Consider the following 26,167-nt stretch of genomic DNA (forward strand, 5'->3'; position numbering starts at 1 on the left):
AAGTAGAAAAAGCACACGTGTTTACGTAACCTCCGATGTATGCGCAGCCCATCAACTATGCAATCTGGACAGAGAAGACATCTTACATACTGCGATAAACCTGGAAACAAGTTCTGGATTAAGACAGTTGATGACAGTCAAAATGAACTGCTTAGCTCTCCACAGTCTTTTAGGAATTTCATAATGTAGAACAGGCTTTTACTGGCAAAATTGCACTTTTTAACCAGTCAAACTTGTTTTGCTCATGGGTGTAATATATTCTACATTAGAATAAAACATTTCTCTGCCAGGATCCTTGCAGAAGCACTTGTGTAGTACACAAACAGGTTCACACTACAAAGCTTTCCCTGCACCGATAGAGCTTTACAAACAGTAGATGAAAGGAAAAACAAGGTATTGATCAAAAAGGCAAATCACATCTCTAAATTGCCATTCCAAACACCCACTCTGCTACTCCATGTGGCCTAGGGCACATCAAACTCAACATGTATGGTAACCTTGAGTCCATACCCTGTCATTTGTGCAGGCTACATTTAACAAAAACACAAATTTACAGGCAAACCATAGAAGTAGTTTCTATATGAATCTTATTTGCTACTTCTACCTTTTCTGTAATACCTCGCACCACACGTACTCAGTAGTGCATGAGTCAGCTTGGGTAGGAAGCACTAAGTCCATTCTCACACAGTGCCTTGCCCAAGCTAATAAGCTCTGTCTCCATCATCCTGTGTGAATTTTCAGACGCACACAAGTATCATCAAGGACAACTATCACAGACCTCATTTCACTGCACAATACAGGCATATGCAAGAATTACTGCTGATAAGCCTTTAAACCACCAGATCTCATCCATGATTCATACACTTAACTGCCACTGTAAGGTGGGAAAAAAGTCGTTCTGTATTACTAGCGAGTTCGCATCACTCACATTTGTAAGCAACAAACTACTGATTCAAGCAAACTATCACAGAAGTCTTTGAAGCCATAAAATGCATCTCTAATTGGAGCTTTAAAGATACAAATAACCTAGCAATTTTTTTATGACTAAAATTTATGCCTTGGGAACATTCACTTAAAATTATGAGCCAAGAGAGGAAAAAACACCATGATGTAGAAACACACAAGATCACGGAAACCTAGGAGGTGTGAAACATCCTATTTATCTTTGTGAGGCAAACTATGATGATCAATAATATCAGTATTTTGTAGGTCTCGAGAAAACAGTGTAGGGTCACACATTGGTCTGCACAATTAACAGATACTAAGGGGGCAAGAAAAAGTATCTGAGAAATGACAATGACATGTTTTCCACAAATCAAAACAAACACAAAACAGTAAGCACGGCAATAATGATAAACATATTTAAGCCTGACCAAATGGGAACAGATCCTAAAGAACACTGGGAAACAGAGAATGCACAATGCCTAGACAGTTTTCTGTGAATGCTGTCTCCTTCCCAAAACTCAAATGCAAAGAATTTATTTTGTGGGTAGAGCTCAAAAAAGTGACGCCTTCTTTTGTATTCCAGTGAGTCACTCCCTCCTGAGGAAACACATTGAATAAATGATTTCAATTAATAAGGAATAAAAACAGAAGTTAGATTTCACAGATTCATTAAACTTTTGAAATTAAACAGCTTTCAGCATAAATGTAAATTGGTAATTTGCAGCTTTCCACTCTCCACAGCAAACTCATTAAATTAATCCAGACTTTCTTTTCAGTTTGTTTTTACATTCTAAGAGATTGGTAGCAATGTGTTCAAGCCTTTTAAATTGTGTTTAGAAGATCAGATTTGGAACTATAAAAAAAATCTAGGTATGGCTGCCCAAAATTATAAATCTATTCTTAAGAGATTAACAGATGAAGCTAGCAGCTACTAGCTGGTTTGCTAGTAGATGCAAAAAACAAGACGCAGTTACACAAACTGCATACAGTGGACAAGCAACAATACGTGCAAAGTCCTACATACCCAAATGCTGATCCCATATACTCAGGTGAATAAAATGTACTTATGCAAGTCTGCCATCAGAGCTACCATCTCCTGCAACTATGAACTTCACCGGAAACCCATTCACTCCATTAAGGGAAGATCATTAACATTCACAATCTAGTAAGACATTCTGCACCAAAGAAACTGACTAAACAGCCACAGAAGCTAGTAATTCCACAAGATACTTAGAGCTGACAGCAAACTGGTTAATGAGACAATATACGCTACGGTTAACTACTAATTCTAAAATGTCATTCACAAAAGGAAGACTGATCGTCAGAAGCAAAAAGCTCCTCATTACTGCTTCTTTATTGCTTTCAACATTGGGGGGGAAAAAAATCACAAGTATGCAGTTCCTGTACAACATGCAGTGAACAAAACACATAATTTATGAGACTACCCAAAGCACCCTTGAAAAGGATAATTGGGAGCCTTGGGACAAGTTTCTCCTTGGCGACAAGGATGTGAATTTGGACAAGGCTTGCTCTATTTCAGCAAGGTCTGATTTCCCCTCCACCCCCAATTCTCCAAATAAATTACAACTGAAGTAATTCTCTTGTGTAAATAAAGGAAAAAGTCAGGTTCCCTTGTCTCCGGAGATAAAAAACGTCATGTCTTCCCTACAAAAAAAAAAAAAAATCCCCAAACTCATTTTCAGTGAAAGTGATAGTTACACTAACACAAAAATCCCTTAGCATAAAAGCTACTCTGCCACTGGTTAAAGACTTCGTTGTTGTTATCATTCTTAAATGGCCCTCCTAAGGTGTGTCTTACCACAACACAGACCTGAGGATACCCAGGAGCAACCTGAATTTGCTAGCGCTTATTTACAGTCAACTAACAGAGACATGTAAACTAAATATAATATGTAAAATTCCAGTCTCAAGCAAGAGACACACTGGAGCTCGTTCTCCTAAGCTTTCCTAGCTTACCATATTTGTTTTTCCTCTGTTCACCACCCCACCTACAAAGCAAACACAAGTCTTCCGATGGCTTGCTCACAAACAGAGGACGTGTCTTTGAAAAGAAAGAAAAGGGGGCAGAAATTCCAGGTCAAAAATCATTTTCTCTTAATTCTTTGCTACTCAAGGGGAGGGGGGAGGGAATAAACAACTAACCTGCAACAAGAACTTGTTTATATTTACAGAAGCCTTGAAATTAAGAAGGCAGTGTCTCACTGAACCAGTTACACAAGTCTGCACACCCACTCCTCAGGCATATCTAGCAGCCAAGCCTCCTCCGCTATAAATGCTCCAAGACTCTCCTATCCCTGATCTCCAGCTTTGCCATCCCAATCCTTAGCTCCTTTCCCTCCTATCTGACTCTCAGAAAAATGGTATGCTTCATCACCTTACAGACTTGTAATCCTACCAGCAAGCAAGAGGGAGGCTTCTCACTTACGATAATTAAAACACAAACTGCAACCCTACCACAAATCCGACTGAATACTAAACTCCAAAGAACCAGTTATACATTTCTGTAAAAACAACTAACCAACTGAACTCCTGAGCTCTATGGATTTATTTTTGCACCCACGTAACCACAAGACAAAAATGGATTTGTTTGTTTTATTCGTATCAAGACCAATGCAACACCGTGATCTTCTTTCCCTTCAAGCTAAACTGGCAGTTCTTCCAGACTTAACTCCCTTGAAAGAGTAACCAACTAAGCACACTCCATCCCTACACACATTCTGCCCTACAGAATGGGTGTCATCCTCTCCTAACGTTATCAGTAAAGCAAATAAACTGTTTTAAATTATTCCCTGGAAGTTGTACAGAGGATACAACAACAACGAGTATTAAAAAGAAAGTATTAATTACTTCAACGTTTAAGATAAAGGTGGATAAAGTGGATGATATGCAATGCAAGGTTTAACATTCATCTCTGGCATTCGTTTGACAAAACATGCCTCTGACTAAAAAGACTGTGGATAATATAGGTGTTCAAGGGAACCAACGGGACCAGAAATAGCAAATTTTAAGGTTTCACATAAAACCTCCAGTAAAAAGATGCTTTATATTCTAAGACATTATACAACTCGAATTAAGAGAACAAGAGAAGTCTCTCATCATAAAGTGATTTTTCAGAAAAGCGATTTTGAGTAAATAAATGTTGTATCCTTCTGAATAACAGCTTTTTAGTTTGATGTACAAAAAATACTATACTGAAAAAGGATTAGGACAACAACAGAAAACACCACACAACTTTTTGGCTGTTACCATCTGACTGGACAAAAATAATCCAGTAATACTGTATTGTTAGTGTTTGAAATTATACAGTCAAATACATGACTTAGAAAAGAGAACAACACTGAACGACACAAAGCATCTTATGCATTTTACTTAGAAGTCCTTTACAGACCCTCCAGGGTGCTCACAGACATACTTTTTCACGTATAGACTGAGTATATAGATTGCCTTATTCCCATTTCAGTTTTATTTACTCTTGAGAAACATACTGGAAGATGAATCTAAGCTAAATTTCTTGAATTGTTGAAGAGGACTGAAAAACTCTAATAGGTTTTACCTGGAACTGAATACTAAGACCACTACTATGCCACAGCAATCATATATTCAGAAACCCAATGACAAATATTTTATAAAAACATGAAAGTGTAGCTATAATTTTTTTCACCAGCTTAGACCAAATAAGAACTTTTATATTGAGCGTGTCATTTTACAGATAAAGAAAATGAAGTGCAGTGAGGATTCTTGATTTATGATCACGATATTTATGATCACGATCATCAGTGTCATACCAAGGTCAGAACCAAGTACTCCAAATGTTCCTCTATGGCATACAGAAATCCTGTAGTAGAAACACCATGTTGTATAGCAATGAGACATGAAACATGGTTGTCTAAGAGCTGATTGCTAAAACAAGTCCTATAATAAAGTGCAACTATGATGAGTAAAAACAGCAAGCAATCTCAACAAAGAGCATATGATGCCATAAAATGGGAAAAAAGGAGATTTGGACTATTTTTGTAATCCAAGAAAATAAAAAAAACTCAGTTTTACCTTTGATCTCTGAGTTACTGAAACTAATATGCCTGAGATTCTTTTTTAAATTGACTTTTTATCTTATTCACAAGAGCATCAGTTCTGTTAGTAAGAAGAGTTACATAGTGCACAGACTATCTAGGGCCCAGAAATATTCAGTGCATTTAGTCAGGAGTCCAGCACACCTACGTCAAAGCAAGTTCTCTTAATAAATCAGAAGAAAAAAAGCCTCTGACAACAGGATTTTTTTTAATATCCTTCCCCAGGCAGTTGACTAGGCAAATGCTGCTTGAGGAACTGCAACAGAAGAATAACTTCAGAGATAGTAGTACACAGTAGCACACGACTGGATAAAGAATTTAAAGTATAAGCAAAAATAAAAATAAGTTGTGATCATGACACACCAGTGTCACATCTCTTAACACCACGCTCTTAAGCCTATTCAGCTTCACGTAATAGCACCTAAAGCTATTCTTCTATTACATAGAAGGAAATACAGAAATCTAGCCCTTCACAGCAACCCAACACCAGTGCTAGTATGCAGCTAGCACAGTTCATTCTACAAATATCTACCTTTCCCTAAAATGTTTGTAACAACACAACTTAAAGAATCAAATAAATCTTACAGATCAGACTACATTTGGAAATTTGAAAGAAACTGCCACTCTTCCCTAAGAGAACATCTCTGCCACCCATTTATGTTTGCTTCTCCCATTTTAATGAGCTATATGTTTTTGTTCCATCTCTCAAAGTTCTTTTGCTTATGTACTTTGGTCATCTGCTGCAATAGCGCTTGCGTGCTCTCTTCTATTCATCTCTTCTCCCCATAAAGCAAGCCTTTGCTGCACAAAGACAGGAACAATCCCCTGACAGTGATCCTACGGCAGCAGTTATGACCACAAAGCTGCTGGGCGTTATGCTTCGAGAGAACTCAGCTACTCCACCTAGGAGGATCAAGAAGCTCACCTTGGACAGTATTCTGCCTATGCATTCAAGTTGGCCCTACCATACACTGTTTTATAGTAACAGAAATCAAAGGGGGAAAACGTAATGTCTTCAAGGGCTCATAAAACATTCAACTCCCCTCTGGATTTCAGTGGTTGCAGCTGGCTAATAAAACTCTTCACAGATCTAGACTGACATCATGCACGATGCTGGCAGACAAACAAAAATGCTACCTTAATTAAGTTCCACCAGAAACACCAGGTTAAAAAAAAAAAGTAACACAATTTCCTCATACATTTGTGTCAAACGATTTGAAATTATTGGAACTCCTCTGAACCCAAGCATCAGGTAAACTTGATTTTTCCCCATTTTTCTTATATATATATATATATATTTATATTTATATATATATATATTTATATTTATATATATATATATATATACACACACACATATCCTGAACTTTTTTCAAAGGCATCTGGAAAAAAAAAGTACATCAACTCCCTGTGATAGTGCCATAGACCTACTTCACTCCATTTTTCCCAAACATTTTTTAAAATCATTTTGAAACTCGAGTTACTGAAAAAAATCTAAAGTTCTTAAGTATTTTCTTATGTAGCTATTTTTTCCGTATTAAATGGGACCCTTATCTCCATCACACAATACAACCTTCACAAACTGTGGGGTCACCCGTAACAGCCAATCCCCACCTGCCAAAAATCTTGGAAAGTGCTCATTAGTCAGGATAGCTTCCTTACTCGGAAAGAATAATCTCTAATAATCTCTAATAATAGAAAGTGTCATTAGAAAAGTTCAAGCAGACATTATTCTTCAGACTCCACACACGCTGGAGTAACCAGTGACTGAAATAGAGCTTCCATTCCATAAGAAACTCCCATCTTTCAGCCTTTATTTTGTAACAAATCAGGTAGAAAAGTATCAACATGTTTAGTTATACAAACATTCAAATCATAAATATCCAAATATTTTGTTTACGTACATCATATTTTTAAACAGAACACAGTTGTATTCCAGAACCAAAACATTTAAATTGATGTGACATTTAGCTACATCTGCTGTATGAGCTGTACAAAGATCCAGTCCAGCAATCTTACCCTACATGCTATTCCCCTGTAACTGGAATACACATCTCGTGAGACAAATTAGCTGTGCAGATTCCAGATTGGTCAGAAGGAAAACATTATGTACAGAGAAAATTAATCGATAAGAACAATGGTTAGAAGAATTATGACCTGCAAACCATGGAGTCATTCTCAACAGGCTTGTTGAACCAGTTAGAAATCACATCTTTATTTTCTCACAAGAAAACAGCAAGAGAATCTCAATTCAGAAAACACAGAGGACTCCATGGTGTTTCTACTGACATCCAAGTGCTAGAATACTACAATGAAAGTGCAACGGACCATCAACAAGTCCTTTCTACTGAAGTGCTGACAAAACAGCAATCTAAAGCTCACAGGAGAATTAGAAAAATCTTATTCACTTTTTCAGATTGAATGATACCCACAGAACTGACACTCCGTTTTTAAAGATAGAAGACGACAACAACAAAAATTAAAGGTGTTTCACACATCAAATGCTAAAACTGTATTTCCAGTAAGACTGCTATCCTTTTCAACCTTCCCCCCCCCCCCCCCATATACAAAAGAAGCGTTGGAAAGTTTAGTGAGGCTCACTCCAAGTCCTATGCTTCTATACATTTCACAGAGAAGAACTCAAAAGACCATGATGAATCTGGGGGCACAATACCATAAACAGGTCATCAAAAATTCAGAAGTGTATGCAACTAGATGAAAAAAAAAACATCTCCTTAGAACATAAGCAAGATATATCTTCAATTGAAACACTACACTATGTTTAGACAGTGGCATTCTAAAAGAAATTATCAGATTCTGTACATGTTATTTCTCCTTGCTTTAAAAACCAAGCTTGTACTTCTTCACGCCACATACTCGAATCACTTCCAATTCTTTAAGACCAACAAAAGAATAGACTAAAAGCTAAAACCTGGCTGTTTCTCTTCACCACGGATACTCACATTAGTAACATTATCAGAATTTGACCTTAAAAATGTTGTATTTTCTTAAGAGTCCTATTATTCCATCATTTATCTGTACACAAAACATGGCACTAGTTAATGATTTTAAAGAGACACATCCTGATAAACTGCAGAACACAGACACTTATAAACCCTATAATAATTGTTTAAGGTCTTTTATAAACAAACTGTTATTTACAATATATGTGGTAAAATTAGTGGATGTTAACATTTTAACACTTTGGTTATTTACAAACAGTTTGCAGTTACTTACAAACAAGTTTTCAACATTTTGTAAATATTTATTTTCTCATTGATTCTGTTTTTGCCTTCAGAGTTTTTGGTTCTAGCATTACAGAAAAGTGTAGCATTTCAATTGTTGACCAAACAGTAGCTACCAAAGGCAGTTAAGTACATGACAAAAATGGGACTTTTTCCCTGTTACCACCACTTTGTTGCTTTTCTGGAAAAACAAGATGATATTTTACTGATTAATATTTAGTTACTTTAAATGCACATAACAGCTATTTTGCAATGTGCACTGACTTTCAGTCTCTCGGGATACACTTTAGTCTTTACAGTATGTCTTTTATACACTTTTTTATTACTATCCTGAATCAAATCAAGTTCTTATGAAAACGCTCTGAAGCTTAAATTGACTTACAGCCAAGACTTACGTCTGATATTAACCCAGAATATATGGCTATATTTCTTTAAAAAAAAATAAAAATAAAAAAATAAAGAAAGAAGTATTCAAATGCAGATTTTCAATCATTTTAACACAGTTTAGAAGTCCCAGAAGCAACTGTTAGGAGCAGGGCCAGTATCAGATAATCCTTAGCATCTAACTGGATATTAATTAATGCCTAATATAAATAAATATTCCTCTTGCCAAAGAAATGTAATTTGAAGTAATTGAGAAAAACTGAACAGGCTGTGATAGAAAGAAAAGATGCCCCATACAGTCTACTTACTAGCATGTTTATCTGCAAGCATTATGAGGCTGTTGGAAATATCTCTTCGCCTGTAAAAACACACCACTTTTGCTTCCACGTTTCCATTAGCAGTCTACAATAAAAGGATAAATTGAGTCAGAACGCATCCCTGCTCAGCTGAGTAATACAAATTATACATCCTCTACTTGTAATTTTTCCTCTTATTAGTAGTTTCTACATGAACAGCCAGACTGAAATCAAAATTACTCAAGTAAGTAAGAGCATCCTGACACAGGCCAATCAATTTCACATCAAATTACAGCAATGATTATAGTTATTTACTCGTAAGATTTTATATATTGATCAGTTACTGAGAGATGTAATGCCAGTATCCTGTTAACATAAGAATCCTCAAGAAATACCAGAGCCTTGTAAAGACTTTTTTGCAACCCAGTTTTAGACGGACATAGATTTCAAAGCACTCCAACATTTCTTTCCAGAACCACCTTTAATAGAACATGGTTTATTTGAAAATTCACTTCAGCTTACACAGTAAAATAGCAATTTAGTTTGCAGTTGTTTTCATGACTCATATCAGTGATCACACTTTACCATGATAATGTAGAGAATCTACTAATATTCAAAGAATTGCACTATCTCTCTTGTTATAAATCGTAAAAAGTTAATTACCTCAAGTTGTTTAAACTCAAGATGTGGCACCAAGAAGTGTCATGTTTTAATTTTCTTATCAAAAAAGAAAGCATCTTATCTCCAGTAAAATGACAACCAAATCATTTCATTGCATATTTGCTCAATACCTTTAAAACAGGAATGGCACGCAATTCACAAGTAACATAACTGGATTATATCTTGGAAACCTCTTCCCCCAAGAAGTCAATATATGACTCGGCTCTACCACCCACAAGCAAGATTAAGTTATAACAATGCAGATTAAAGATAATAAATATTACATTCAGAACATAATTGGAATCGCTTCAATTACTGTATATAAAAAATATTGTTCTCTAGTAAGTCCAAAATGATTTGCCAAGTACAATCTGAGTTGATGTAGTGATGGACAGCACTAGCAAGCAATGTGGTTCACATCTGGCATGACATAGTGTTGTGTCCCATTAATAAGATGTATTTTTACAGTTCAGCTATTTATAACTTATTTTCTAACCACACACACACACAAAATAATCATTTATGACATCATGATAAACATTTCTGTCATTAACTTTTGACACAATTTACCAGTAAGATATAATACTGCTCAACTGAACAGTCAATAAGTCAATAACTTTTTTTTTTAATGTCTTGGTAGTACGAAAACTGAGAAATATTTGTGCTTTCCCCAAAATGGTACACGGAGAAGGCTCCACACATGCTACATTACAACGCACTTAGGATAAAGATAGAATACAGTCTCAATTTCTATTCAGAAAACTGTCCTTCATTCAGAACTACCAATAAGCAATGCAATAAACATACACAGAAGCTGTGTATTGTTATCAGATCACTGAAAAGTCTCACGGACACCCACTTGCTCTTTATGCACATATCCAGAAGGAGACACGTTACATGATCACTGTCACTCCAGATAGACTCAGTATCATCACCATATAAAAAACTAAATTTGCTAACTTCCTCAATCATCCACAGGATTGCCTTGGAATTTTTTTTTTACAGCAGGGTACTCCTGTTCACCAGGAATAATAAACTGGGTGTTTCCTTAGATAACAGGGCAGAATTACAATATATCACACAGCAGTATTTCAGTAACTGAAACTTAAACAAATACATAAGAAATCTCAAGGAAGTAAAAAAACATTCAGAAAATTCTACCAACAGAAATCTCACAGAAGGCAAATGATTCTCAGTCGCTAAGCAGGAACCTTAGATACTTGCATACCTTGTTAAGCTCTTCAATTCGCCTAATGAGATACGGATTGCTGGAGGAATTTTCAAAATAAACATAATCTGCAATGAAAAAAATGAAAGATGCTGTATTATTTCAAAAATCATATAGCTAAAATACATATATGTTTTAGTGCAAAGTTGGTTTTTTTCCCCCTAAAGTTAGAGTGACCTCCAGATGACCTCCAGGGGTCCCTTCCATCCTCAACCACTCTATGACCAGGGGAGATTTAAGCATAGAGCACTTTGGTGAGTTTCTAGATTATGGAAATAATACTTATGTGACATACGCTATCACACCTTTATTATTACGTGCTGTGGTAGTACAGTTGTCCAAATAAGTAATGTACATTTTGTGATACTTGCTTTGTTGCCGTCTCTGCTCAGTAACACGCAAACTATATTAAGCAGTAACAGATCCTCAAGTCATGAGGGTAGTAGGGTTCTTCTGTGCCAAGATCTCTTACAGGATCATTAGAATAGAAATATTTTCATAGACTTTATGGAAATTCGCTCACATCCTGAAAGCTACCGCCATTTAACATTCAAACAAAAAATTGACACGCAACACATTTCCTTCAATAGTTTTCCTCAAAACTTGTTTTTGTCAAATGAAAAAGTAACCATTAAATGCCAACCATACTCCTCTCCGCTCAATACTTGACTTTTGTACCATGCGTCTTGCAAATTTTATTTAAAAAAAAATGGCAGGGGACCATAAGAAGGTATAAGATGCTATGCTTTGACGCTACATTACAGTGAAACGGAGCCTCAGGTAGCTCAGTTAGCACCAAAGGAAGAGTAAGATCTCTGGATATCGTTCGTAACTGCTTATTAAGATTAAATGAAAAAATTGGGACTTGATGACTTAAGAAGCAAACCCTACCAAGATTTCAACAGCACCACTCCGATAAGGATTACTTTGATGAGTAAAGGCTGATGGGATTACAACCTAAGCGCCCTAATGACAGGGTATGCAGATGGGCGATGCGTATACACCAGCATGCCTGGGAGCAGATGCAGAAAGCGACTCAAGCTAACAGCCACCATCCCCTGCTGGGCTGCGTCCTCCATCCCAACGCCCAGGAGAGCAGTAGGAGACAACTCGAGCGGTGCACCTGAACCCCAGCACCCGGCGGAGAGCCACGTCCACTCCAACCAGAGCCTGGGGAAAGTTACCCGGGTCGGTTTCAGCAGGTTGAAGGGCTGGAAACTGAATGCTTTTATTTCACACCCACAAGCGGCTCCCGCCGTGTGCCCGGCAGCCATCCACCAGCGGGGCAGGCCGGCGAGCTGACAGCCCCCCTGTGGCTGCCCGGGCGGCTTTATTCGGCCCCGGGGAGGCCCGGCCGGGCTGTGCGCGCACCAGGCGGCGCCGAGGCGCTCCCCGCGGGGAAGCGCGGCCGGACGGGCCCGGCCAGGCCGCAGCGGCGGGGCCGGGGGTCCCGCCCCCCTCTCCCGGGGGTCCCGGGGCTGCCGCTGGCCGGGCGGGGAGCCGCCGGGCCCGGGGCTGCGGGTGGGGGGCAGGAAAGTGGCGGCGTCCCTGCGGAGGGCGGCGCTGCCCGGCCCCCTCGCTGCCTCCCTCCTTCCCTCGCCGCCGGCCCCAGCCGCCTCCCCCTGCCCGGGCCTGGGCGCCCCGCTGGGGGCCGAGGCTCGGGGGAAGGGGGGGGTACAAGATGGTGGCCGCTCCGAGCAACCCCCGGCGCCGTGCGGGCGCTGCCCGTTCCCCACCTACCTCCCACTCGGTACATGTTGGCCGCCATGTCTGCGCTCTGCGCCCTCCTCCTCCTCCTGCCGCCGCCGCCGGGCCGGGCTGGGCGAGGAGGGAGCGGCTCCCGCGGCCCCCCCGCCCCGCGTCGCCCCCACCCGGCGCCACCCCTTCCCCGCCCGGGCACAGGAGGCAGCGCAGGGTCGGGGCGGCCGCTTCCGGAGCCGCCCGGTGGGGAGGGGGTTAATGAACGCCCCCCTTCCTTTCCCTTCCCTTCCCTTCCCTTGGGTCCCCACTCAGGCCCGGCCGCAGGTGGGGCGGCCTCGCTTTGTCCCCGCGACACTGCGGCCTCCGCCCGCCTTCCCCGGCCGGCTCTTTGTGTCCCTCGCAGCCCTGAGGTGCCCCCGCGTCCCCCCACCCCGGGAGCTGGCTGCCGCGGTGCGGGGAAAGTTGGAAGCTCCTCGCCCCGCACGTGTGAGCGCGCAGCACCTGTTGGCCGCTTTGTTGGGTGCCTCCCCACACGCGGCAGGCAGCAGGGAGCATCCCCGGGGAGATCGCTCGCAAATCGTCCGGTTGCGGGGATGCCTCAAAAAGCAGCGATATCGGTGCCAGGCCAAGCCGATTCTCTCTGTTTGTGTGCAGCCTGCACCATCGAGTGCAATCCATATTATTTACCAACAACTTGATGCTGCTCTGGCATGCGTCCTTCGAGGGGAAAGGCTTTTTGCCATTTTTCTATGGATGGTGGTGATTTATTACCTGTTCTGTGCATGAATCTTGAGCCAAGCTAACATTTCACTGCACCCAGAGCTATCAGAAAAGGTGTTCGCTCGACAGCGAGTAAGTTTTCCCGATGTTTCAAATGATCACATCCTCCCCTCCATTTCCCCCTGCAAGTGACTGGCAGAGTAAGGTTTCTTCCACTTTCAGTGCACTTGTAACTTCCTAAGTCACTGCTTCGTGTCAAACAGGCAACCCAGTACTGAAATCCCTGATATGTACTGAACAACACAACCCAGTACCGAATCCCTGAAAGACAGGGAACTAGCAAACAAAACTCCCAGTGAGTTCATCTTCTTTAGTAAACAGCCACACATTCATGCCTTGGAAGGAAAAATCTGAAATCTCCCTTTATTTTGTCTCCTGATGTAAACATCTGTGGGAGCTGAAATTGTCTCCCAAAAAGTACTTCTGTGGGAGCTGAAAAAATGCCCGCAGAAACTCCTTGGAAAGCAGCAGCTCTATCCAGCTGGTTATTTCCAGGCACAATAACACCACCTTACTGGGGACCTAAATAAAAATAGCTAGGAGTTAAATGGTATGTTATTTTTACTCTTGTGGTTTACTGCTTCGTTAATGAAACAGAGGTTAGACTTTGAAGGCGAGAGAACGGTTAATTCAAATAACTGGCTTGTCCCAGTCATTATCTATTAAACAAAATGTCTCTGAGCACTTTCCCTCAGCTCAAGCCTGCACTGTGACACTAGAGGAATTTCCCACACTTTGAAGCTTACAATGTGCCCTCCTCCAGCATGGAGTGCATTTCAATAGAAACAGACTCTCCCTTCCACGATCCAAAGGCACAGCTTATAAATAAGGAAGACAACTCCTGAAGATACAGAATTTGCCTTTCAAAACCCATGAGAAAACAGCCCAGGAGTCCCAAGCTGCTCCTCCAGGTTGATGTCCTGAAAACAGCAAGATAAAACCTTATTTACAGTTGCCTGGCTAAGGCATGCATAACAGCCGAGATAAATGAAGAATGTCATTTATATACCTTAGTACTCGGTCCCTGGGCCTGATTATTCACACTAATGCAGCTCGTACAGTCAGACTGCACAAACCTGGTGTTCTGCTGCTGTCTTTGAGTAGTTCAAAGTCACTGCTGCAAGCTGAGGAGGGTGGAGACACATCTAGCTGTGCCTGGGTACTGGGCTGCAGGACTCAGTGTATTTTACTTTGGTGCAATGTATACAAACACTTGCATACAGTTTATTTTCTGTGCTATCTCAGTGCATGGAATGGGAAAAAATAAAACTCTGTAAACATCTTCATTTTTCTAAATTAAATATGATGGAAAATTTAAATGCCCTCGTTTCAACCACAACATTGCTGAGGAAAAAAAATCACAAAAGAGCTTTGTCATAACCTGGTAAGTAAACTGCACTCTGCTACGAACTATGGAATTATTTGTGTTGTTCAAAAGAAACCACAGTTCTGTGGTAACTGCAGTCAATGTTACAGACTAGATTATTCCTATTAGAGACACAGTTTACCCAAGAACCTCATTTGATGACTTTTTTTGGTCATGCCATCCTGTGGAGCCCATCATCCCACCCCACACCTTTGCTGCCCTTCAGCTGAGGAAGTCCTTTTCATCCAGTTTACGGGGCCAGAAAAGCAAAGATGTTCAAAGGAAGTGATCAGAGTTTAAAAAAAAAAAAATTAACCAAGAAAACCAGAGCAGGGTGTAAGGGACCATTTTTAAACACAGAGCAGGAACTCTGTTCTGTCCCCTTACCAGGACAGTGTCCCTTGCCTTGTCCAGGCCACGCACTCTGTGTTGGCTTTTTTCCTTTAGCTGCAGCAGGTGGATCTAAATCATATATGTTAAATACCTGGTAAGCTGACTGGAGCTATACGGTTTTCTTGCTGTATTTTAAAAATGTAATGATTAGATAGGTTGGTTTTTGTTTCTTTGTTTCATTAGAGATAGCACACACAAAATCACTTTCTCTTCTCATGCAATTTAAGGCTTCTTTCTCACACCTGGAGTTGAATGGATAAAGGGAATGGTAATGTACTATCAGAGAATTTTATTCACGAGTTTTCATTTCATCTCCCTGTAGCTTTTCAGAAACCAAAAGCTGTTTTCAGCCACTGGCAGAACTCTGGCTGCTCACACAAGTTCAGAGGTTTCAGGACAAATTCTCAAGGGTTGTTCCATCAGACACAAAAACTCCTCACTCCAACGTTCTCTTCTCACTATTGCAGCGCCAAGACTAGATTTTCAAAAGGTTCTGACAACCTTATCATTTCAGAAAGTGACAGCACAGGGAAGCTCTCCTTACAGCTGTCGTGCTGTCCTTGTATCCTGTTTTGGGTCCCGAGAATTTAATTTTGAAGGTTCCTGTCCAGTACCTTCTCTACAAATCTAAAAAACAGAAAAAAAAAGAAAAAGCCAAAACAGAAGAACAACACAAACACACACAAAACTTGCTTGCAGAAGACACCAGTGCTGAAGATAAATCTTCCTACTAAATAAAACTGACAGTTCAGATGTCTAAAGTAAAATATGTTGATAGGAGCGTGTTTAAGACTGGACTGTTTTTGGCTCTCAAAGGTAGAAGCACCATACTGAAATCAACAAAAATGTTGAAGGGTTGCTTGTACCTTAATAAAAGGTGCTCAGCTCCCTGTAGACCTTTCATGGAGACACATCCTCATGCTGATGCAACAGAAAGGAAATGAAATTTAAGGTTTCCCATCCTTGGGCCATCCTTACGTGGCCTAACTCAAAGTGCCTCAGCTGAGTGTTTCTTTTTGACATGAGTGATCTGACAACAGAGGAAACACTAAGCAGAGGGTTTATGAGTTCATGCTAAGGGAATGTGGCTGCCTTGTTAGTAAGACTTTGCTACAATGGGTAAGCAGACTGTATGCTTGAAACCTATGCAAAGAGTTAAAAAATATGAAGAACTTTACAAGATTTCTTATCAGCCTAAACTCCTACTTATACTGAGAGTAACTCACTGCCACAGAGGACTTAGGTAGTTCACAGACTTGTCATATTTGAATCAAAAATAATATGTAGAATATACAAAGTCACTTAGTATGAACGAACATGCCAGTTAGCACGGCTGTACATCCATCAGACAGGCTTAAGTACATTCACTTTTTTTTTTCCACTAATGCAAAGACTCATTGCAAAAGCTCATTAATGAATTTCTAGCAGAAACAGAATTCTTATTGCTATCACTTATTTAGTCACCAGAGAAATACATTTTTCCATTTTGATACTCGTGATTATGTTTATAAAAGCCTTAGATAACATCCATTGTATAAAAGGCATTGTGTAAGATTTTTTAATTTAATTTACTGGAACATAAAATTCACTGTTTATTATCATAAGCAACAGAAAATTTTAGCTGCCTCTACTGAAGAATTAACTAGGTGCAATCTGTAATGGATGCTTCAGCCTCTTTATAAATCAGCAAAAAAAAAAAAAAAAAGTCCACCCTCTCACAAAAGAAAATCATCTTCTCTTGGCATCAGAAATAATGTTTTTTATCGACTCTGTGAATCAGATCTCTCAAGAGACTGTTAGCTAAATACAATGTCACTATTTTCATTAAATATGATTTAAACAATAGCTTAAAGTTAATTGCTGAATTATCAGTAGACTGAAGATTTAGATGTTCAATTCAAATCTTAAAGTTGTAAGAATGCCACTAAATCAATGTGTGAATAAAAGCAGTGCTTATGTTGGCAACAAGATATTTTTTGAGTGGCTATTGAAAAAGAGATATTTGGTAATGTTTTTCCAATAAGTATCATACAATTATGTGGATAGATGCTATAGCCTACCGTATGGCACTGTTTTTGAACCGATATATAATTTTATTTCCCATAAATCATATAATTGAATTAAGGACATTTTCTGCAAAATAAATCAGACCTGGACTGGTATGTATCTGTCTTCTTGTTCTGACTGCATTTGCTTTAACGAAAACCATTCTATCACAAAAGGAAATATTGCTACCATTTTGAGGGAAGGATTGTAAAGTAGGCTTTATTATTAATCTATAAGAAACTACTATTAAAGAGTACATGTTGAAGAAATGCACTTCTTTCACTCCAGAAGCATAAGTCTCACAGTTTTGCTAATTAACTAGTAACAGAGTAAAGATCGTATTTAGTAATGAGAGAAAAAAAAAATATATATATATATGTTCACCCAGAGCTTTTATTTCACCTGCCAATGTATTTTGCAGTTCACATCCTAATGGAGAAAAAGCCTAGAGCTCTAGGATTCAGTCTTGTAACTCATTTTGTTTGCTAGAATACATAGGTTCACATCTTGCCCCTCGTAAATTCAATGTGAGTTTTGTGGTTGACTTCATTAGGACTAAGATGAGACTAATGTGTACCTTATTTTTGACGTAAAAGAAGCTGAGAATCAGAGCAGCTGGAAGCACATTGGATGCATTAATCTGCAGCACTCCTAAATTAAACCATTTTGGCCTTAAACATAATTATACCAGATAGAGATTAAACACACCACACTGGATTTACTCTTTCTCTCTCCCCTTCCCTCAATTGATCTATTTTTTGTGCTAAACACCTGCTAAAAAGCTGTCAAAGGTGCTTAATGACACAGATTTAAGTAGAGTACAGTACATTCATCTGAGCAGAATTAATTTAAGTCAAGGCCTCAGCATCTGTTCAGCTCAGTTTTTCTGGGGATCAAATGATTACAGGCAAGTAACACCCAAGTGCAACTTATTGATTAAGGGTACAGAAGGTGTCTTAGTGCCTTACCATGCCTCTAACACTGCCTTGCGTTTCCATTATGGAAGGGTTTAACCTAAAATTCTCAGTACTGCTTTTATTTTTAGCTTTGAAAAATCAGAATAATTTCTTCGTGCAGGTCAGCATAGTGACCTGACAATTGCTCACTACTCTGCTGGTATAAGAGACATCAATTCTGAATTGGTTGGGTGGATTTCAGGGACACATTTATCACTGGTGCAATACACACACACCTTTTCCTCCTCAATCAGTGGAATCGTGCCTGCTTACACCCAGCAAATTTCACTTTGTTTTCAAGTGACCTTTATTTCTAAAAATAGGCAGTGCCACAGAGGAGGTCAGTTTGCCTGCCTGATTAGCAGGCTGCTGACTCCCTGACTTGCTTCTGCAATCAATGCGCACTCCAACAAGGAGAAGAGCAGCACTCCCGAGCACTGCAGCAATACCGTTATTTTGGAAAGCATCAGTGGTCGCTTTTAGGAGAAGCTGGGTTTTTCATCCGGAGACAATCACATACCTGGCTGAAGTCAGTGAAACATGCAGCATTCATTCTCTCAGGACCAGAGGAGAGACCACGTAATGCCCCCTTAAGTAGCCAGATAGCTGCAGATGGCTCAGGTCGCCACACCAGGCATAAGGTGATGACATGAAATATTGCGGAAGGGTTGCGTACGAGAGGCTCCCTAGATGCAAAGCTGGCAGGCTTTTTCTGTTTATTTGTTTTAAATAAGCTATGTGTTACGCCTGGCAAGAAGAAACAAACAGTCTGAAAACCCTGTTCCAGGAGATCTTACATATTTCATAAACGGGAGTATAATGAGGAGTGTAATTTGGATGTGATACCAACTCACACATCCTGCAAGTTCTGCAGTAATGGTTCCCTGCTTACACCAAGCAGGCACAAGAAGAGTCAGATTTGTGCCAAACAGGCACAAACAGAATAACTGAACAAGCGTTCTCCCTCTGTGAAGCATCCACATCCAGTAAAAATCCCCCCAACTACTGCAGTTAAGTCTCTTTTCTCTGTATGGAAGACAGATGCCAATACTACTATCTGATAGGTCTATGGTGTCCATGCTCAGTACGTCAAGCTTTACTCTTCTCCCTGGCAAACTGAAGATTTTCAGCTCTCTAATCTTCAGGTTCATTTATCAGATGAGCTTCTAACTGCTCTTCAAGCTCCACAGCTTGGGTCCCAGTTACTGCTAGGAATGGAAATCCATAAAATCCAGATACCCAAAATTAACAGCCTGCAAATTGCTGAGTTTGAATATTCTACAATATTGTCTAGAATAGCAAGGAATGTTTTATGTGCTTACAAACAAGTTGCTCTTATCATTTATATTTCAATATAAACTAAAAAAAAAAAAAAAAGGAAAAAGAAAAAAGTAAGGTACATACATAAGTCTTTTTCTCCTTACAAAGCTCCACTGGGACACAAAGTACAGCATATAGCTGAGACTAACAGACAAACAGCCAAAACTGAATGTTTCCATTCCTCTGTCTTCCTCAAAGCTATCCAGCCAACTACTCTCGAACAGGGAATTGGCAATGAAGAGAATTGCTAGGGGAAATCACAAATTCTTGCTCATCTGGAAGAAAATGACCAAAGAAATATCTTTTGCATAATGCTCTTTGAAATAACCTAGATTCCTTGATCCAGTGGCTCTGCAATGGAGCTCTGAAAACACTCCATGCTGCAAGAGCCGCTTTGGGACAGAACTCAGAAGTTCTTAAAAACAAGCAAAAAACAAACAAACAAACAAACAAACCAACAAACAGTAGAAAGAAGGAAGGATCTTTTAGCTTGCATGCATTATGGTGTGTTGGTTTTCTCATGCTTGTAAATACAAGAATAAGCTACACTGGAATAACCCCCTTTTATACTGACACAGCTATATTCCATTGAGGAATCTGTAAAAGTTTTTAAACTAATGCATATTAACACCGAAGGAGAGAAGTAAAACAACCAAACACATACACACACACACACAAAATAAAAAATAAAAATTAAAAAAAAAAGCAAAACCAAAAGCACCAAAGCAATAAGTTTTTGGGGACTATTTTAACTGAAGCCAGTTCCTGAATTTCATCTGAGTACCAGCTTAGCAGCGAGGTCAAAGTACAAACATCTGTGTACACAAAATGCCCAGAAGACATCAGAGAGAAGACAAACATAGCTCGTGCTGCTAAATCGTGTATAGTCTGAGACAGAAGAGGCCTGCTCATGCACATTGCTCAGATCTGCTTCCAGAAGTTCTGGTCGTCTTCCCAAATGAAGACTTACATCCCTTTGAGGACTGGCTGGGTCTGTGAATAAGCCGTGGTCAGCACCCAAAACCATCCCAGTAGGTCTCAGTTCTAACAGGTGCTGAACACCATCTGCTTTCATGAATGTCCATTGAAGATGCATAATAAGAAATACAGGTAGAAGGCCCTCCAACTTTGCAGGGCTGGAGAGTACTGTAGAGGTTTTCTTGTAATAATTATTCATAACAGCAGTTCCCCACGGTGTTCTCCATGAAAATAGTTCAAAATACTGTACCACAACAGGGAGGGGGAAATTGCAATAAAAATATCCTAGCCATAGTACCTGTCAAGCCTTTCAGAATATGACATTTCTAATGAATATTTTAAGAAGATCGCATGTTTTGATTGAGTTCTTTTTTGGTAATTTCACTACATTTTATGATGAGGAAGGTTATTTATGATTGTTTGATGAATATTTTATGCTGAACACAAGTCGTGTGTTTGGCTATCAGCCTTTTCTGTTTAGAAAAGAAAATAACAAATGACTGAATATAGCATCGTGATCTGTTATGATGAGGGAAGCAGGAGAAGGCGTTTGTGCAGGGGTGTAGTGTTGCCTCCTATAGGATGGCATCCGGATGCCACAGAGTTTACACTACTAAATATGAGATTTCACCATAACTCTTCAGCAAGCTTAATAAAATCTATAAGGCATAGAATAAGTTAAGTTTATGTCATTTCTACCCTTGAAACTTTAAGAGGAGCTCTGCTCAATAGCAATTGTGATTTAAAGGTGACCAGTCATTTTTAAAAGACTTTATATCTGCAATTTTCCTCATACACCCAAATGCAAAAAGAAAAAAGTATCAACTTACAGTTTAAGACTTGTTTTTAATGGAACAAACTGTGCTGCTGAGCAGCGTCCTTATTCACCTACAGATTTCTATAGTGAAGTATCACAAGGAATGAAAGCAATATTTCCTGCTCTATCAATTCTTAACAAATTCAGATACATTTCCGAAGGTAGTGCACAGTTCAAGAACTTCATTGTTCAGCTTCGAGCTGTTTCCTAAAAATACTGGGAAACCTCATCACACTGTAAAAATTATTTTCCTACCAAAGAGGACAGAAGTAACTAGACTTTTTCATGATCTTCCTGGAATTTAGAATTAAATCGAAGTATTCACTTTCTGTTGAAGTCTGGTGTTCTGAACAGCGAAGGGTAGTGTTGCTATTTCAGGCACATCAGTCTTGCAATCCCCTCTCAGTGCAAGACTTCTGGGCACAGAGAACCCATCATGTCACCATTCATAACTCTAAGATTTTCTCCATCGCTATTTCCATTACCAGCCTCTATTCCAAGGTTTATAACTTGGCAGCGAAAGTTTGTCTTGCAAAGTTTAAGGAACCCAAGAGCTATTTTCTTTTTTGCTACAGAATTATTTCTCTGGTTGTAGGAAACAGACAGGATTGCTTTTATCTTAAAAAAATACACAAAGAATCAAATGCCTGCAAACAACTGTACCAAGCAACTTGTCTATGAGAACTAATTGTTCTGTTACTCAAAATAGCAGTATCTTGAGCCAGTTGACCTAAATGGTCACATTTTTCACAATGCACATTCCTTTCAATGGAATTTGTTACCGCATGCTAAAAAATTACTTAAATACATTGAATCATTGAATATTGGAGTATTAGACAGGCCATCATTATTAGTGATGAAAATGTATTATTTTATTTGTCTTCAGAGACTCACAAATACTGGGCTATAATTAGCCCTCAGTCATACCACTGTAAATTCAGAATAACTCTACTGATGCTATTGAGTTAATCCACGTGAATCCCAGTCTTGGGAAAGGCACAGGAACATGGATATGTGATTACAACATCCTGTGTTGGGCTGAACCTTTAGAGCACAACTGCATGGAGGGAAAGCCATGTCTACTGCCCTGTCCCCTACCAGGTGCGGAGCAGGCAGCAGGACTGCCAGATCTCCCCAGTGCTCAGGAAGGGGGACGCTGGACCACCTCCCACAAAACTGCCACGAAGCTCGGCGTTAGGAATCGCAGCTCCACAAGCTTATCTTCCTCGTTGACTTTAAGGACTGCTCCTTTGGGAACAAAGTGCAAGAGACCGTAAATAACAATTAAAAATCAACAGCATAAGTAGACAATCTGATTACATGTTTGGCAGTGCTGAGTATTTTTCACATTATGTTAAGTCACTGAAATGGTGAACTTACAAGACAAGAAGATTGTAAGGGATATTCTCCAGCTAATCCGTGGAAATAATAAGAAAGAGCACCAGGCTGTGGCAGATCCCTAGTTCCTGCGGGTACCCAGCCATAGCAACTGTACGTGGCTTTGGACAGAGAGAGCTCTCCCTAGGGACAGCTGGTGAAGGTGCCACATCTCAGAGCACTCTGCGGGCTGAGCAGGGAAATCCTCACAGTCCTGGGCTCCTGGAAAACAGCAGCACAGGACTCCAATCCTATGTTTTAATTGGTACTTCTTACTTGAAAAGGGAGGGAAAAAGAAAAAAAAAAGAAAAAAACCTTTTCCTTCCCCATTCTTATTCTCTTTTGAATAAGAAATACGTTTTAATAGATAAGTTTAAAAAAAAAAGTTAGGTAGAAGACAGAAAACTGGCAATGTAAATTAGTGAATTAAAGACAGATCTCAGAATTAAAGATGTAACTATAGCAGGAAAGAAATCAAACAAACAAGGCACTGCAAACGTGAGATGTGTGTTCCCAGTTTGAAGCCTGTTTGGCAGCACAAATGTTTAAACAGATGAAATTTCTAAAAAAGAAAGAAGAAGAAAGAAGAGTCACATTTAAACCTGCTGGAGAAAAAAAAATTTATTGATCATCTGATAACAATACTTTTCAGAAAATTAAGGAAGCAATATGTTCTTATGCATTGTGGTTTTAATAAGCATGATACCACAACAGAAAATAGTAATTTTTTAAGTCCCAAATCCCCAAACAGAAAGAAAGAAGCTTCTCCGGTTTCTGTGACAGACCAGAAGAACGCTGCAGTGTCTGGGCAGAGGTTCTGCTAAGGGTAGGAGATTCCGTGGCTGTTCCTGCAGTTCCCCACCTTTTAGAACCAGGGCAATATCGTACTTGTTGAAGAGCAACAACACCACAGTATGCCTCATTAAATGCTGTTGAGCTTTTCTAAAAAGACATGTACAATTTTCTTCTTACTAGTTTCAAGATTATTGATGTCTTCTGCCTTGTTTTTGCAATCATTAACACACTCATCCCTATCCCACACCACCCCACACCCCCCGAAAAAGAAAAAAAAAAAAAAAAATCACACAAAGCACACACTGCCATGGAAGACATGGTTTAGAATCTGAAATGAGTGCTCTGTTTTATTCCAGCTCTTGCAATTGAAAGGCACATCTATAAACCTACCTCGAAACTAACGTTTCAGTCGTACTGAAAATTTACCAAAGATCTTTATCAGAGTAAATTTGCATAGCTCCACAGACTACAGTAATAATTTGCTTCTTAGCCATTATTTCTTAGCCAGGCAAGATTTGTTTTGTTATCAAGACTGTGAAATTTTGTTTATCTGCTGCATCCAGGCTGGAGTCAGTCCTAAGCTGACGGCAAAGTTGCAGCCAAGTCACTGCAGCCTCAGCCGCTAGGCTCCACGGTTTATCCCAGCAGGAAGCCAAGAAATTAGAGGATGTGTAAATTGCTAATGCTGGTTGATCAGCTTTCCATGCTGCAGGTATATTGGTAGGCGAGTCGGAGAGGTATTGACCATTACAGCAGCAGGGGTGGCCCACCTGCAGTTTGCGTTTCAGCGTGACACAGCCACTACCGAGCTCCAAAAAGTCCATGAGCAGCACTAACACACCCCGCGGTGGTGAAGGAACACATCTCATCCAGCTGCAATTTCATTAGGGGTTTGGCCCGAGTTATAGAGGAATAATGCTGGTGAACCTTTCCTCTGAATCCCACTCCTCCCTCCCCAAGGGGAGCACAGGGAGTCCACCTTCCCCTTCTGTATTAGTGGGGAAAGAGAAATTAACAAATATGTTGCAGCTTCCCAAGAAGGGAATTGGGAAGTGTGACTTGGTTTAAAATTAGGAGACAGGTCAGCACGCAGTTGCTAGCAGAGAAATGATGAAATAGGCAAAAATGTGTTTAAAAAAAACAACGCCTAAAATCAGTAATTGCACAAAATGCAGCTATGGTAGCTTATATCAGAGGAAAATATTGCATAATAACCATAGAGAAATGAGTATCTCTACAGTGCAAAAAGAAAAAATATTTTCTTGTGTCGTTGGTTTAATTTCATGAACTCCTCAGATGTTTTGATCACCTTTTAGACATGAGAGAGTTAGCAATCTACTGTATAGTTCTGGTGGGCTCTGCTGCAAGCATCCATACCTGATCCCAAACATCAGCTGTTACATCTGGAAGTCATACATGAACATAGCATCACGAGGAACATCCTACGTTCATCAAATGAGACTGCAGCTCTTTCTGGCTACAAGCAACATTTCTGGCTGTGCAATGGAGATAACGGTACCATCACTTTCATTTCCCATTCCAGGGTGTAATCTAGTCTCTTGTGTGATTTAGGAAGGAGTCACTTGATCTATGGGGTGAGAAGTTACCGCTCCTGGAGGCGGATGCCAACTCCCACCAGCGGTGCAGCAGTGAACTTGGGGAACATCGATGTAACTTGCTTAGATGTTGGGAGTGCTCATGTAGGCGCCTAGGATACTTGGAAACATGGAAACTAGGATACTAGGAAACATGCAGCTTAGGATAATACAACCTCTTTGCCAGAAGCAAGAGTACTCTCCAATATATTGCAGGTAAGTCAGATAAGTTACAGAAAGCAACCGAGGGATCTTTAGCTTATATCTGCACAGCAACAAGAGGCAAACTTCCATTTAACATCCTACGGGGTAAACTCGGGCTGGAGCGGCTTTATTAGCTTCCCTGTAACCGTAATGAAGCTACGCTCCAGTTGTTCCTTAAGCCCTTATAATGCAAAGGTTTTAACACCTCGTTGCACTGCAGAATCAGGGCTGCCAACGTCCCGAGGAGGGATATGAACACACCAAGTTCTCCAGCGCTGCTGCGACAGGCTTGGGAAAAGAGAAATTTTACAAAGAGGTCGGATCTTGTTTTCACTGAGAAGCAGAGGATTTGTTTGAACAGAACATAGACATTACTGCTTTATTAACTTTAACTGGATAGGTATTTGACTTCAGTTTTAGTATTTTAGTAACCTAAGCATCATCTTTAAGTTTTAAATAGTTACACAAACATTTATCTACGCAAGCAAGCTTGATCTTTTTTATAAACCAGTGTAGTCAACAGAAAGACTTCCTGGGACTTCTAGAAGAACATGTAGGGCTAGACAAAGAGATGAATAATTCTTTTTACAGATAAAAATCTGAATGTAAGGGATCCAAACAATTAAATTTTGTATCCCCAAGTGTTACATAAGACTTGATTTTTGCATCATTTACTGTAGTTTAGTACAATTGAGCAGTCACTCAGTATTTGTGGAGAGCAGTATTTCAGGAGGTAGTATTTCTCCTGTTTTTCAAGAAGCAAGTGACATTTTTCAGAAGCACCCTTTTAAACTTTATTTCCATTGAAGCGTAAAGTTTGGAGCAGTGTCATAGCAAGATAAGAGTTTAAGTCTCCTCTCCTTTCCCCAAGGATGTACACGAAATGGAGAAGTATGCTATATCTCACTAAGGAGCAAAAGATGCTAACCAGTATTTCCAGGAGCTTCTCTTTGGAATATTTTTTCACGAATCCAGTAGAACCTTACTTGC

The 26,167-nt window shown here is 39.8% G+C and overlaps 1 protein-coding gene across 4 annotated transcripts in view; it reads right to left on the minus strand.

The window, feature by feature from the left end:
- Nucleotides 1-12,981, minus strand: part of MTA3 (metastasis associated 1 family member 3) — a 139,719-nt gene extending 126,738 nt beyond the window's left edge. The window contains exons 1-3 of one of the 4 annotated variants that reach the window (XM_040551300.1): nt 12,590-12,981; nt 10,850-10,917; nt 8,974-9,067 (exon numbers count right to left, since the gene is read on the minus strand). In XM_040551300.1, the coding sequence (XP_040407234.1) occupies nt 8,974-9,067; nt 10,850-10,917; nt 12,590-12,617 (190 nt within the window). In that variant the 5' untranslated portion in view covers nt 12,618-12,981. The remainder of the gene's footprint in view (nt 1-8,973; nt 9,068-10,849; nt 10,918-12,589) is intronic. The other 3 variants (XM_040551301.1, XM_040551302.1, XM_040551303.1) reach the window with 3 other exon arrangements.
- Between the last annotated feature and the right edge of the window lie 13,186 nt (nt 12,982-26,167).

Source organism: Cygnus olor, chromosome 3 (assembly GCF_009769625.2).
Source record: "Cygnus olor isolate bCygOlo1 chromosome 3, bCygOlo1.pri.v2, whole genome shotgun sequence".
NCBI classification, from domain to species: Eukaryota; Metazoa; Chordata; class Aves; order Anseriformes; family Anatidae; genus Cygnus; species Cygnus olor.